Source organism: Trichoplusia ni (assembly GCF_003590095.1).
Source record: "Trichoplusia ni isolate ovarian cell line Hi5 chromosome 21 unlocalized genomic scaffold, tn1 tig00000938_group20, whole genome shotgun sequence".
Taxonomy (NCBI): Eukaryota; Metazoa; Arthropoda; class Insecta; order Lepidoptera; family Noctuidae; genus Trichoplusia; species Trichoplusia ni.
The window spans coordinates 30,504-46,359 of NW_020799838.1; the positions used below are offsets into that span (position 1 = coordinate 30,504).

At 35.7% G+C, this 15,856-nt stretch overlaps 1 protein-coding gene across 1 annotated transcript; it reads left to right on the forward strand.

The window, feature by feature from the left end:
* Positions 1 to 183: 183 nt before the first annotated feature.
* Positions 184 to 12,735, forward strand: LOC113506642 (ras-related protein Rab-31-like). The gene is made up of 6 exons (XM_026889470.1): positions 184 to 383; positions 7,656 to 7,783; positions 9,897 to 10,039; positions 10,578 to 10,723; positions 11,573 to 11,680; positions 12,255 to 12,735. The coding sequence occupies exons 1-6, from the start codon at positions 341 to 343 to the stop codon at positions 12,356 to 12,358; spliced, it is 672 nt and encodes a 223-aa protein (XP_026745271.1). The 5' UTR covers positions 184 to 340; the 3' UTR covers positions 12,359 to 12,735.
* The last annotated feature ends 3,121 nt before the right edge of the window (positions 12,736 to 15,856 follow it).

The following is a 15,856-nucleotide window of genomic DNA, read 5'->3' on the forward strand; positions in this document are numbered from 1 at the left end:
GAACGCCACCTTGCGGTAATAAATAAGTATGAATATTAGATGCTCATTGATATAGTTATGCATAAAACTGATAGATGTCGCTTTTATGATCAAAAGATTATCCAGCCAATTTAAGACGGTGGCTCATTCACAATCACGTCAATTTCGTAGATCCGGTTAGAAAGTATTTTTGATTTATCGCCTTTACCTTTAGTTTCGTTAAAGTTTTCAAGCGGAAAACATGTTTCGATCCAAGTGATTCGAAGTGATTCTTTGTTGTTTATTTACATTTTAGTTTTAAAAACAATGTAAAGTGTAATTTAAATAATAATCGTAATATGTTACTGTGTTCGTGTACAAAATGAAAGTTATAGAAGCAAAAATCGTAGTTTTAGGTTCGCAAGGTAAGTTGATTACAATGATTTCAAGTTATTTGCGGTTAACATCATGATGTCGTAATGATACAAAAAAGAATTTGTATAACGCACTCCCGCCTTATCGGTTGTTTCATCATCATTTACGCATGTAATTAAAATTTTTGTATAAACAACTTTCAAAAGAATCTCATTGTACGTCTTTTTGATACTATTCCATATAATATTCCAAACTACTAATTACAGAGCCATCAATTTAGATTGGGCAATTCAACAAAAAACGGCATTGGAGGTTTTTTGCAGTACTTATTACTTTATCACGTCTGTATTGTTAAGACCTAAATCTTTATTGAAAAACTTTTAAAAAGTTAAAACGGTTCACAGACTTTAAAAAAGTTTAAACTTTTTTTTTGTTGCTTTTGCTCAAGTGTTTTTTTTTTAACATAGAATAATTTGTATAGTTATTCATACCTACTAAATCGTAAATTATTACGATTTAAACCAAAAGCAATATAGATTCTATAATAGGTATCGATTTACAATCTTATCGGATTATCATTATGTTATGTTTATTATATTTTTATTGCGTTCTCAAAATGATGTTACGTACAATTACCTACATTATAAGAATTTTGTGGGTCAAAATGTCATCACATTCGTGGTATAATATTTAAATAATATTGTAAACGCAGTTTTTTTACTTATTTACTTTTTAAGTTTATGGAGAATTGCATATTGCATTTATCAGATAAGTAGTCATCTATTTATTTTTATATAATCACAGGTAAAATGGAAATAAAATTTTCTTTCAGGAAAAAGAACTAATAATAATTATAAGTTTTTTAATTTTTCAAAACAAAAAAAAACCTAAAATGTGTGATAATGTTGGTAGTCTTGTTTGTAAATTGTAACTATGTATTTCTAAATTTCTTAAAAAATGCATATACCTATTTTCATAATATATTATGGTAACAAAATAAAACAGTTATCAACATCAAGACACCCATCTACATCTACACAATAAAATGATGATTCTAATATGATCATGATTCATTGGATTCAATCTGAATAAGTGTTTGATTAGCAGCTTCCTCTATGGCGCGTAACTTTTATTTTATGTTTTAACACCTTACACACAGATCATGTTTTTAGTGGCTCATTGTTTGAATTTAATAATTTTGTGTCTTTGTGCATGTGATTTGTATGTTTGTGAAACCTCCTGCAGCACAGGATTAAATTACATACTGCAAAGGTCATTAAAAAAAAAGAATTGTTAATTATAATTGGATTAGTCAGACAAAAAAATCAATCAATAAAATTTTCCAAATACAGTAACTGTCTAATAAAAGCTGTATTAACTGTTAACTAAAAATACTGTAGTCTGTGAGGATCCTGCTATTAATATATATATATATTTAATAATAAATGTTGATTAAATCCATTTACAAGTCTCAGGAATAGCAACTCGTCCAATAAAGCCAAATACTTAAATCTAAGCTGTCAAACTGTTATTGGAAGTATATCAACATAATATGTTCAACGTTATAATCATTGAAAATAATATAATTACAAAACTGATTAAATGGTAATTGAACCATTCCCAGTCATCAATAAATAAAATTGTCATGAATGTACCTATATTGCTATTTAATCTATTTATTAACATGTTGTACCTATCTACTTTCAGGACAGATTTATTTTTTTTATTTAAGAAATTAGAAACGTTCTTGAATACATTGAATGGTCAAATTGTGTTGCCGAAAACCTGGGAATGGCAGCCTTTATTTAAATGTATGTTATAGTGACATTTATATCACATTAAATTATTATTTATCCTGTTTATCACAGTTTTAATTGTTTCAAATATTGTTACATAAAATTAAAACAATACAAATTATATATATTTGTGTCCACTTTCCTTTTTGGTTATGATCAACTGTCTGATTAAGTGTGTCACAGTAGGAAAAATGTTTCAAAGGTCCTGTACCCAAAGAGAAAAATCAGGCTGGTTCTATTTTTATTTATGTGAGAGCTACAAAATATTTTTAAACGTTAATCAGTTATTTTTTAGTTACCTTGATGCTATGCTTTATAGAATTATAAAACAGCAAATCACAAAAGCCTATCTTTTTAATTCTGGCTAATCTTCTAAACAGAAGAACCAATACTGATGAAACAATATTCGACGGCAGGACTAGCCGTGGAATCATGCTATAGCTGCCTGCTCATACATTATTTTAGGGACTCGGTACTTTATAAAGACGCTAACCTAACCTTTGACACAGTTTTTGCTTACATTCCTTTGATTATAATATTAGCTCAGTTTACAGAGTGAGTGATTGTATTTATAATAACATTACAGTCTTAAAATATACTATTATACAAGTATTATTAACTGGCAGAGAGTCGTCCAACTAATTTTAGATATACGATATATGAGATAAAGGTGCCATATAAGCACAGCTTTTTCTAAAAAGTTCGAGCTTAGGCACAGCCCACAGGCATTTTAAAAGAAGGTGGTTTGTTTTACGCTTAAATGTATTGTCGTTAAAAGTAAAAAGATAACTGTGATACTTGACAAATTTATCTACTTAGTAAATGTAAATGCAGGTGGAAATTTAGATTTAAATATTGTTATTCCCTAGAACTAATTGGTATGGCAAAACAACATTTAGAAAAAGACTAATAAGATACTTCATGTATCAAAATGTGTTGGAATGGACGATAATGTCCAATTTATCAAAGATTTAGATTGATTATATCCTTATGAATTTTATCATGCGTTAATTACCTAAATAATGAAGTTAATGCATTAATTTTGTACTGGAATATCAAATTACAAAACAATTGTGTAGTAGGAAGTGCTAATAATATTATTATTATAAAGGTGAAACTCTGTTTCGACGGATAGATGCTTGTTACTCTTTTTCGCAAAAACCACTGGACAAATTTCCACGACATTTGTTACACATAGGATAGTTTTTATACTTTTTATGTACCCATGGGATCAATTACGATTTGAATCGGGCGGATCAGCGGGCTACAGCTTGTTAAAGAATATGTTTTAGTCCTAATACGACTTGTCATAGTAAGATTTGCCTTAGGGGAAGAAAGTTGTAACAGTTAGTTGTTTTCGTTTTTATCTACATATTTAAATTTAAAGAGTTGTAACTAAATTGGGTACTCCTTTAGCAGATAACCTAGTCCGATGTAATTAGACAAAACGAGAATCATTTCCTTACCATAAAAAAAACTTTAATAGAGACTTCGACCCCTGAGTTTGTTTCGATATTTCTTCTCAGGGTAGTCAGATAGGAAATGTCGACAAAGACATGTAAAAGTGACGCTTGTTGCTGATTTGGTTGCATTTCAACAGCTAAAAGTAAAATTAATTTAATATTAGTTTGCGAACTCCCTTTCATCGTATTAAATATGAATTTCCTTTAGAAACCAAGTCGCTAGTGCGTTAAGCCGTAACGAGCCTGGCTATAACATATGATACCATCTTACGCGTTTGTACAGTTGTGTATCGCGTATCTCATGTCGGTCAAGGAACGGTATCTTTTTACCAGTCATCGTGCTATATGGATGGAACTTAATCAGACCTTGTCAATAAGTTCGGACGATATAGTTGACAAAACCTTTTTGAACTTAACTTTTTGGAAAAGGTTTAACACCCCGCTCGAATCGCTAAAGTAATGGAATTGACAGCCACGTACGTAGCTCATGAGATGAGAACCTCCTTTTTTTGGAGTCGCCTAAAAAAAGTTTATGTTTCAAGAAGCGACTAATATTCTGAATTTATTTTGTGGGGAATTACCGATCAAAGAAAATTTAACAATTATCACAATTAGTCCATTGATACAACGATAGCTACTGTATTTTATTTATTTAATACAGCTTACTTTTAGTATTAATTCCACAATTTCTGTTGCAATCGTGGAAGCGACCGGTCGCAATACTGGCAACTGGCATCTCTGCCAAAATGGCTGCACGTATAGCCAAGTGGGGAAGGTCACCACGCCAAACCCACTGTGTGACGTGTCGCGGGTTCGATTCCCGCTCGGCCCGCACTGGTATACGGTAGTAGGAGAAACACTTGTGTAATCCACGAATGCTTGTCCTGAATCTGGGTGTCTTTGTGCATGTGACCTGAATGTTTGTGAAAACTCCTGCAACACATTGACTAAATTCCCAGGTAGTTTTTCTATTTTAAGAAAATATAGGAGTGGCAAGAGTCTTCCTTTTAGAGGTGATGGTAGACCTCTAGGAACCTAATTAGGAAACCTTTCTTTTTCGTAAATAGGCCCTAAATGCCAAATTTTATCAACAAAATCTATAAAAATCCACTGAATCCTGTCTGCTCTAAAAAGTCAACTAAAGTGTGCAGTATCTTATCATGCGATAACACACGGTAGCCAATATGTCAATACTACCGTAATGTCAGCATTTATCTCGAGTCACAACGACTAACAACGGATGCGTTATTTGCAATACATTATATACATTTACTTTTCTTATAAAAAAAGATTTTGAGGTAATAAATATCGACCGAGGTTAAATTTTCTGGGAAGGTTTGAGCATTAATTTCCACGCTAGCTCACTGCGGGTTGACTATTCCCGACACCTGTATTTGGAAGCTAAGTTTCCTTACGGTTTTTTTGTCAGTGGTGTCTTTTAATAATTTAGCAAGTACATTATTCGATTTTTCTTACAACAAATACAAATAAGCGGCTTCGATTCAAAACTATAAATATAAATAAATAAATGCGGACAACATCACATACATTGTTCTGAACCCAATGTAAGTTGCTAAAGCACTTGTGTTATGGAATTCAGATACAACGAAGGTACCACAAACACCCAGACCCGAGTCAATGTAGAAATTTGAATTTTTACATTGACCCGAAGGGGGATCGCACCCGGGACCTCAGAGCTAGCGACACCTTGAAACCGGTACGTACGCCTCTCGACCACGGAGGTCGTCATAACTATGGAAAGCGATGAAATAGATGTGACCAAAAAACATATATTTCAGGTAAAAACAAAAAATAATCAACAAAATCGTTTAATTTATTCCGAAATAGAATCTCAAGGACATAATACAATGTTAAACAATTATTTTTCTTTATCACAGACAAAAGTAGACGAGACAACAAAGATTTTATGAAATCAAGTTTAAGGAATTAGGTTATTCATCCGGGTGCTAGAAAAAAAACAAAGAAGTAACGGAAATAATATAATGTAACAAAGACTGCAGTAATTACTGTATCTAATGAATCAACGAAACATAACTACAAATAGAAAAAAAATAGAAAACAAGGCAATATTGGATGGAGTAGGAGTAGAGTTGTTACTGAATTTAGAAACTGTAGTTGTCAATGACAGCTTCATAAAATAAGCTAATTTATCCGGCAAGTTTTAAATTATAGATACACTGGACTTGCAAGAGAGGCAAACGGTAACCTGCAAAACGGCCTGCTTTAAATAAAGACTTTTGATTTTGATTTAGGCTGGTGAAAGCGGCCATCAATGTTCTGCGTCGTGTATAACTTGCTTTTTTTACCTGGTTTTGCTGTTCTGAGTGAGTGAGTAAGTCCTGAGACGGATATCCAGGTTATCACTATTTTATCATGAAAAGCTTGTCTAGAATTTTAATAGTAGGAAAAGTGGCTATAAAAAAAAGTAATACTTAATGATTTTATTACTTTAATTTTTTCACGATGAAAAGACAGTATTCTTGACCTTCCTTTAAATCGATAAAAAAAACAAGTTCCAAAAGTGTGTCACTAATTAATATGTATTATTCACGAAGCGTGGATATCTAATCTCTAGTCTGACATCATAGCATCGTGCCACAATCAGATAATATTGTCTACCAATCTTTTAAGCTGCAACAACATTTCCTTTGCCTCCTTAAATTGGCGCTAGTTTTGCTGTCATGGCGTCGATATCTGTCAAACAAGTCAGTCTATTATTATAATATTACAAATGCATTTTGTAGTTCAAAAGTTCATCACATGGTATATAAATTATAATAACCTATTATGTAATAGGTTACTTCGTATTTTCGGCGGCAAAATATAGATTTAACTCTCAGATTTTCTTAAGACTTATTTTTCTTAGCGATGGTTACATCAACTTAATAAAAATCAAATCTAAACTATTCTAACGAATCGAACTAAAAATAACTACTTCTAGCTCTGATTCACCACGAAAAAAAACGTTATTAATAACCTACACCTATACCTACCTAACTTGTTTTTATATTCGACCTTCAATTTCAAATATTCAGCCTATTAAACCAGTCCTCAAATTGTTGAGGTATTTGAGTACAGATAATAAAAAAATAACTGATTGTAATGACAGGTTAAACTACAAATAATAATGGCGGGAATGCAACTCATAACTTATTTCATTGTAATACGTAAAACTTTTCAACAGTTATCTATTAAAATAAATTGTAAATAATGAAATCACTTACTACGGAAATTTCTGCACACCTGACTTCTGACGTCATGCAAATTTGACTGATAGCAAAAAAATATGTAAAAATAAAATAAAATGTTTTGTTCGTGCTTATCTGTTTTATTATGTTTTTAAATCATCCATAGTATCTAAGGTAGATATTTTGGAAAAGCCTCTCCAACAGACATCGCGAGGGCAAGCGCATTTCAGATTCCAGCGAGCGAGCTGCACTAATTTTTCCAATTTCAGATTCCAACGGGTAATACCGACTATTGCCACGATTGATTTTATGAAAACTTTGAGATAATCGAAACATAGTCTTGTACACTCTTCACAGTACTTTGTATATTTTTCTTGTCTAACATTTTACCTGCCGGTAGATAGTAGTAGTTTGACATGCGGGAGGGTACGGAGAGGTCACAAGAGACTACTGATCAATCAAACCTAAAACCTTACAGATGTAACTGTACCACACATTATGACAATAAAGATACAAATTCATCCTATTATGTAATAAACATAGGTATATACATACATATACATTTTGAAAAAGATAAATAGGAAGGACCTACGCTCATCACACATAATATATGTTTCATCTTGACTAGGATTCGATCCCAAAACCGCCGGTTAGATACATAAATGAGACAATGGTTTTCTTACGAAAAATATTCTATAACACATACGTTTTTTTGGGATCGCTAAACAAGTTAGACTCACGACCCCAACCCCGCAACAGCTCATAACGACATTGTAAGTCCTATTTTTCGAGATGACAGTCCCTTGCCTCACTTTTCATAATTCTAGCTAATTCATTCATAATTTTCATTCCAGGTGTGGGCAAGACCAGCCTGGTGGTCCGCTACATCGGCAAGATGTTCTCCAAGCACATCTCGCCGACGATAGGCGCCTCCTTCTTCACCTGCAACATCAATCTAGAAAATGCTAGAGTCAAACTACAGGTAACTAGAAAACAAAGAAGGAAATGCGATTATTTTTTTTGTTCAAGATCTTCATGATCACAACAAATATTATAGAAATGATTAAGCCGATTTTTGTTCGCCGAAATAGAGAAGACTTATCTTGCATACAAAGAGTGTATGCAAGATCTAACTAAGAATTTCTTAGTAATGACATAATCAAATACCAGGGCCCCAATGGCCGATCAATCAATGGAATTTCCATTAAATAGGCGTTAGCATTTTTGCAAAACAATTGGAAATTCAGTACGGGGTGGAACCCTCACTGTCAATACTCTTAATTACTAATTATTGTGTTTGCAAAATGCTTAAGAGAATAGGAATAGTTTCAAATTTAATTTAGTTGCCATCCATTAGTAGTATCAGTAGTAAGTCATATTCTTAACAGTGCTCTTGTTACAAAATCCGCTCTGATTGGAACTCGTATCTATATATGTACATACATACAAGTTTTTTTTTAACTTTGCATTCATAAAATTCAATAAGTAATGAATCTAATGTAAAAAAACAGAACGATCTCGGTCAGTTATTTATTTAGAATACAACGATAGGCCTAACCCGGCATAGCGTCACCGATAAAACGTCAAAATTATCATACCCATTCGTGTTTTAAACTGGTTTCCCAAGCTTACCGACTGCTTATACCGGGCTATTTCAAAACGTTGTCTTAATATTTTAACTCACTAAAGTTTATATTGAAAGTATGGTATTCTCAACCGCCTTCATAAAGGAGGAGGTTGTCAATTCGTCTGTATTTTTTATATTTGTTACGTCAACTTTGGACTGGATGGACCGACTTTGTTGATCCTTTTTCATAGTGATTTCTTAGGTTTACGCGAATGTTAGACATTGAAATGAAACTACTTTTACGGATTTTATCGCGGTTTAATTTTAGATTTTCGTTCCCGACGTTTCGAAACCTTTGCAGGTATCATGGTCACGGGCAGACCATGATACCTGTCTAGTTTTCTTCTAGTTCATTTCAAGATCCTTTTAAATAGCTGTAATTTGGTCCTATTAAAATTTCATCAGGTTTGCCCAGTAGATTTTCATTTGAAGTCATTTGTATATTTTTGTTGTTACAACAATATTAAAACACCTATTTATCAATGAAAAACAAAAATGACTTCATGAAACAAATCTTCTAATCTAGTCTCATAAGCCCTTTGGAAATCGACTCAGATACAAAATCCATACCACTAATACGGGTATTTGTAACGTATCTGTAGAATCAATGGGTTCGTATTATCAGTATTGCAATAACGAGCGATAATCTTAGCACTTGAAAATAAATGATAACTCGACATCAAACTATGAGCCCGAAGTATTACGATTTGCAGACTTGCAGTCGTCATGACGTGGCTCAGCTAAAACTGCACATGTTGATCGATTACAGACTAAGCTACGCTTGATACGGTTGGTTTGTAGATGGGTGACAGTCGATATCATATCGAGTTACTCTGTGTTTCAGAAGGCACGTTAAATTATGGTTCGCTTCTGGTATTAAAACTTCTTTGACAGTCGTTACGTGTATTTAGAAGCTAGAAAGTCTGACAACCAATGTTACTAATAGGTATCGTGTTGCCCAGGTAACTGGATTGAAGGGATCGGGTAGGCAGTCCTCGTAAAACACTGGAACCCAGCTACATCTGGTTAGACTGGAAGCCAACCCAAAAGTTAGGAGGAAACTAAAACGATGACGTTACATCCTACACTAGAACTCAGGTCCTAGCTGGTAGGGGAAACTTTGAGCATTGATCACTCGTCCCTTCTACTGCTTAAGCCAGACTCACGGGTCTACATTGAGTTGGAACCTTTTTTTTTTGTTAAGGCGGGGAATCATGGACACCCTCTCCCTTGGGGAGGAACTGGGTAGTGTCAGACTCTTACTGACTAAAACCTGAACCGCCGTGCTACGTCATCCGCGTTTTGTGTCGGTGTATGGCAATGCGTTGCAATCCTGAACCTGCACCTATTGGGTACATATCCATGGAAACTGGAACCTCTTGCATGTAACCACAAGGCCACCTCTATACACCTCGTTACGGCCTAAACCTCCCTTCCCCATTAATATATATTGTTCGTTTCTCCCCAGGTATGGGACACGGCTGGTCAGGAGCGGTTCCGGTCCATGGCTCCGATGTACTACCGGAACGCAAACGCCGCGCTGCTGGTGTTCGACATCACCAGCGTCAACAGCTTCCAGGCTATTAAAGGATGGGTTAAGGAGCTGCAGAGGTGAATAAATTGTGTTAATAATAATTTAAAGAATGATGAAAATAAATGCATGGATATCTGATTGGAACCTGGAAATTGATCAACACTGTGCGCGTTATGTCGTGAGTTCGATCCCCGCGAATTACAAGCATATTTTGTGTTATCCAATTTGTGTATTAATTAATTATTTCTTTGCAAAAAAAACTTTAACTTCGAACCCTAAAAAACAAAATATTCAAAAATCGCTTAGCACATATTTCATTTTAAATATATATAAACCAAATTTCGAAGCCGTAGTCATATCAAAAAAAATAATTTACATAGTTACATAAGTGGTATCACTAACAAACTATGGAGGGATTTCCGAAATAAACGTTTATTTAAACCCCCTCTCTCCCCTTACAAACTTTTCCAGTTGGAAACCTAATGTCGTTTCTCAGGCTCTAGACTATCTGTGTACCAAAATTCATTTCACTCTGTACGTGAAAGCGAGACAGACAGAGATACTTTCGCATGTCTAATTCGATTTGTAAATGATACATAAACTTATGTATTCTAGTAACGTCCCAGAAGCCATGGTCCTGTCCGTGGTGGGCAACAAGAGCGACCTGCAGCAGCTGCGCGCGGTGCAGGCGGCCGAGGCCGCGCACTTCGCCGAGAGCATCGGCGCGCACTACGTCGAGACCTCCGCCTTGCACGAACCAGGTAACTAACTATCATCATCATCATCGGCCTAGCCTTTCCCCAACTGTGTTGGTGTCCGCTACCAGTCTAACCGGATGCAGCCAAGTGTTAGTGTTTTACAAGGAGTTAACCCAGTTACCTAGGCAACACGATACCCCTTAGTTAGACTGGTTGTCAGACTTTTCAAGCTTCTGACTACCTGGAACGACTGCCAAAGATGTAGGAATAACAGCCGGGACCCGCAATATGACTTGCCTTCCGAAACACGGACAAACTCGTTTTGAGAAAGAAGGTCACTCATCCAAGGACCAACGCGTCAAGAAGCGTAGCTTAACCTGTGATCGACTTAGTTATGCGGTTATTGCTTAGCTATGAGCTCCTCATCATCATCACCTACATTCTTCCACTGCTGGACATAGGCCTCCCCAATTGCGCGCCATCGAGATATATCTTCGGCTGCTCGCGTTGTGAGTCAAATTAGCCTTAGTCGTTGTAGTTAAATTTTGTGTTTTTACTTTAAGTTCTGTATAAATTATAGAAAGAACAGTCGTCATTCGGCAAGAGTTCTTAAAAAAACAAGTCAGATAAAAGTAATTATTTAAACTAAGTTTTGGGCAAAAGCTATTACGATTTCTGAAACCAAACAACAACTAGATTAACTACAAAATGCTGAGCACGCCAAACCCACTGAGTGCGACGTGTCGCGGATTCCTTCCCTGCCTAGGACAAGCATTTTTGACATCCACGAGTGCATTTGATTTGTATGTTTGTTAAACCCCCCGCGACACAAGCATTAATTCCTTAGTGCGGGAGTCGTTTAAAAAAAAATATAAGCAAACCTAATGAATATGTACCTGCCTCCCCAGCAAGGCATCGACCAGGTGTTCCTGAGCACGGCGTCCGCGCTGCTGCAGCTGTCGCCGTCGCTGCCCTCGCTGCGCTCCTACGACTCCGAGGCCGAGGACCGAGTGCCTGCAGGTATACTCACTAATATTATATGTGTCAAGTTGTTTGTCCGCGATGAATTCTAAAAATATTTAACCGATTTCAATCTAATTGAAGTGTTGTAGGTTGATCTATTTGAAAGATGGGATACCTTACATGTCAGTTTACAGTCGCTATGTTATTTTCTTACAAATGATTTGTCTATAACTTACCCTCCAACTTACCATGTGGACGACGTTGCGGGCAACAGCTAGTCATGTTCCTCTTTCCTCTAGTCACCTCAATCCGCCCGACGGACTCTATAATAGTTATTAAATCTCTTCTATATAAAACTCTTGAGTAACGGTATACGTGATTGAACTCCTCCGAAACGGCTTGATCGATTCTCATGAAATTTTATTGGCATGTTAGGGTATATCTGAGAATAATACATCTATTTTTCATACCCCCATTTTTACATTTTCGGATGGGAAGTCATCGAATGACTCCTTCCACTTCGGTTTGAGCGGAATGTAGTGACAGACTCCTACTGACTAAAACAAATGTTCCTTGCTTCGTGACAGCTAGTTTATTTACAAAATACATAAATATTTCGTATAATTTGAAGGTATGCCTACAGAGGAGGACGCGACCCACACCGGGAAGGTGGAGCTGCCCGCCTGGAGCATCGACAGCATCGCGCACGGACAGGTGCAGAAGAGTTGCTGCTGACAGCAACCTGACAGCAATGTGGAGAAGAGGAACTGCTACTGACAACAATAGTATATGATAACAGTAGATGCTGACACAGAAGATAACTTCAAAGACTTGTTCAAGTTACCAAGGTTACGGATAATACTATGAAATATCTTGATCTAGACAATACATCATCATCATCCATTGCTGCTTCTTGTGCCAATTGCTACGGTCCTGTGCCAGCCTCATCCAGAGTCGACCCGAGACCTTCACTATATCGTCTAATCATATTGCTCCCGGACGAATGACGCTTTTTCTTCCTCTAACACAAAAAAAAATCAATTTGAAGATAATGTTGACTGGTCAGATGGTGCAGAGGTATTAACCTTGGTTTATAGATAACCTAATGGATATGAAAATAGAAAATAACTTTGACAGCTCGGATAGCCGAGTTGTTGAGCACAAGCAAGCATTTGTGTAAACCACGAATGCCTGTCCTTAGTCTGCGTGTCTTTGTGCATGTGACTTCGACTGGACTTTGAAATCTTGGTGAATTGAAATACGAACAAAGTGTCCCACATGTGTATGGTATCAACACGAAAATGTTGGCTGAATAGGGACTTTGATTAAAAAAGACTGCCAAGAAGATTGAAAAAAAAAAATATTGGTTACATAATTTTATTTTATGACGGGCCTGTTGGTCTAGTGGTTAGTGACCCTGACTGCTATACCAGGTCGTGGGTTCGATTCCCGCCTAGGACAAAATGTTGTGTGATGAGCATGATCATTTGTTCTGGTGTCTGGGTGTAATTTATCTATAATATTTATGTATTTAGAAATATATAAGTAAGTTTATCAGTTGTCTGGTTACCATAACACAAGCTCTGCTTAGCTTGGGATCAGATAGCCGTGTGTGAGCTGTCACATGATATATTATATGATATATTAATTAATATTTAACCTTTCGTGTGATTGACCCACGCTCGTAATAATTACCGTCGTATGCACGGCCGAAATGAAATGGCGCGAGGAAGCGGCGAGCGTTCCTTTGTATGTGTGTGTAAGCATTTTAAATTTCGCGCCATAACATAGACCGGTGATACAGGATGTTTATTTTTGATTGTTGAAAAATCTTTAATGCTGGATTAGAAATAAAAAACGTGTACAAAATTGTATCTTTTTATTTATTAAATTATTAACAAACATTAAAAGTTGTTCCTTATAATTAGTTACAAATAAAAAAAAATTAATTGGTTTATTTTAATCTAAAAAAATTTCCTTTCTTTTTTCTTTTTATTGTCTTTTTAAATCTTTTCGTTTCCATTCCTTCTGAATTTTTCAAGATCAATTATAATTTACGTCGCCTCCTTCTATTCAAAATCTGATCTTGCAAAATTTATAATTGAAGCAATGGAAACAAAAATACTTAAAAAGACAATAAAAATAAAGGAAAAATTTCTAGGAAAAGGATAATTTTCTAAATAATGACAATAACCATAGAATAAAAATGACCACTTTACGGAAAAAGGAAGGGTAATGAGTTTGACACCCTATGTATGTATGTATGTATCTGAATCGGTTGTTAGACCGTAGCTCAAAAAGTACTCATCAGATTTTGACAAATGAGGTGTCGATTGATTCGTCTTAACACCAGGAGTGTCATAGGCTAGTTTTTTCTATAAAAAATAGGCTACTTTAAAAAAAAAGCCGATGAGACAGAAAAAGTTGCACTAAATAAATTGATTTCTTCACAAATAACGTACTTGCATTAGTTTTGATTCAATGAGTATTGAAATACCATTTGGCATTACAAATATTACTTAAAATAAATAAAAAATAAAATAGCAAAGATTGAATAATTAGAAATTGTTCGACCTGCTAGCGCCATCTCTTGTGTGTTGACCGTATTATTTGGAAATGCTCTAGACACGGTATTTGTCCTGAACGTGAAGTTTGAGTAATTGTCACAAGCCACCAAAAAGAGAAAAATAAAATAAAAGTTATAAAAACTAAAACCCGACTACGGAAAAAAGCATCTGAAAAGTATGAAACAAGAATATATTCCAGAATCAACGAAATACGGTAGTGAGCATCTCCAGGTTATGGCCGTAGTCGCATGCCATTTGTAAGCACTTAAATAAGCACGCATAAATCATAACGGCATGCGAATACGGCCATAACCTGGAGATGCTCACTATACCGTATTTCGTTGATTCTGGAATATATTCTTGTTTCATACTTTTCAGATGCTTTTTCCGTAGTCGGGTTTTTTGTGGCACGATGTTAGTTATACCTACATTAGCGACAAAATTTTATAAAATTTTCGAGAGTGTGGTATTCAATCCAACATTGACCGAGACAAAGGAACTCTGACACTTCTGGCAAACGGTGTTAACTTCTTTCCGTATTTTTTTTAAGGAGCAACGAACGCAGCGGTTTCTTTTAATTTTGTTTCTTTTGCTCCCCGCTCGATCTTCTAAAGAATCTGCATAGATTGGAAAGTGATTATCACCATCTAAGCGGAGAAGAGCAGGAGGATTTATTAGCCGAGTAAGGTCAAATTTGGGTATTTCTGAGCCAGTTGCTCCGCCAATTTATATCTGAATTGCCTGTGGCTGAGGGGATTTGTGCTGTTCTCGCGATGTATGATAAAAATGTTCAAAATGCTAACATTTATTAGCCGTTTGAACACTTTCAAGTACCATTTCATCCCCCTTTTGCGTTCCATTAAGTTACATGGACAGCATTTGATCTTTTAAATCTACACCGCCCATGTACTTATGTAGTCGTGCACAACCACAGGCTTCAATATTTGTTGTCCTGCTCTTCTTCCAGGCAACATGTCCGCATTGTGGTAAGTCGACACTGTGGTTACTAATTTAACGTCTTTCCAGGATAAGACAGATACGTCACCACAGTGTCTACTTACCACTGCTGCTTTTTGAAGTTTCCTTTCGTTGAGAATTTGTATGTCCCTCGGTGTCCCCATTCTTCGCCTGTTCAGAGTTCCGATGACATCGGTCTTATTCAACTTTAAAAATCGTGTCAAAGTAACTGAATTATAAAAGTTATCCATTACAAGACAGTGACCTTTGTTGAGGAATCTTTGCATGAGCCTTAGCACCACTTTCGCACTTGCGCTCGTAAAGCCATACAAGGAGTCCTCCGCAGAGTCCCCTGTCTGTGGATATTTTTTTCCCGTGTAAACCTCAAATTTGAGCAAATAGCCTGTAACCGCCTCGCAAAGTTCATAAAATTTGATACCAAACCGTGCTGCTTTTGTACGGATACACTGAATCCAACTCAAGCGTCCTTTAAAAAGCAGCAACGATTCGTCAATGCTTATTTCTCTGCGAGGCGTGTACATGCTATTAAACTTTTTATTACAATGGTCAATGATGGGTTGTATCTTAGCAACTTTACGATCGGAACCATGAACACTGATAGTATTGTTATCGACAAAGTGCAGGAAACGCATGAGTAGCCAGTACCGTTTTATACTCATAAGTTTACGAAAACCTGGCATGGCCAGGG

Excerpts from the sequence above, each read along its gene's own strand:
- LOC113506642 (XM_026889470.1), top strand. The coding sequence starts at position 341 with ATGAAAGTTATAGAAGCAAAAATCGTAGTTTTAGGTTCGCAAG. Across the intron at positions 384-7,655 it reads CGTAGTTTTAGGTTCGCAAG|GTGTGGGCAAGACCAGCCTG; the intron begins GTAAGTTGATTA and ends TTTTCATTCCAG. Across the intron at positions 10,724-11,572 it reads CTCCGCCTTGCACGAACCAG|GCATCGACCAGGTGTTCCTG; the intron begins GTAACTAACTAT and ends CTCCCCAGCAAG.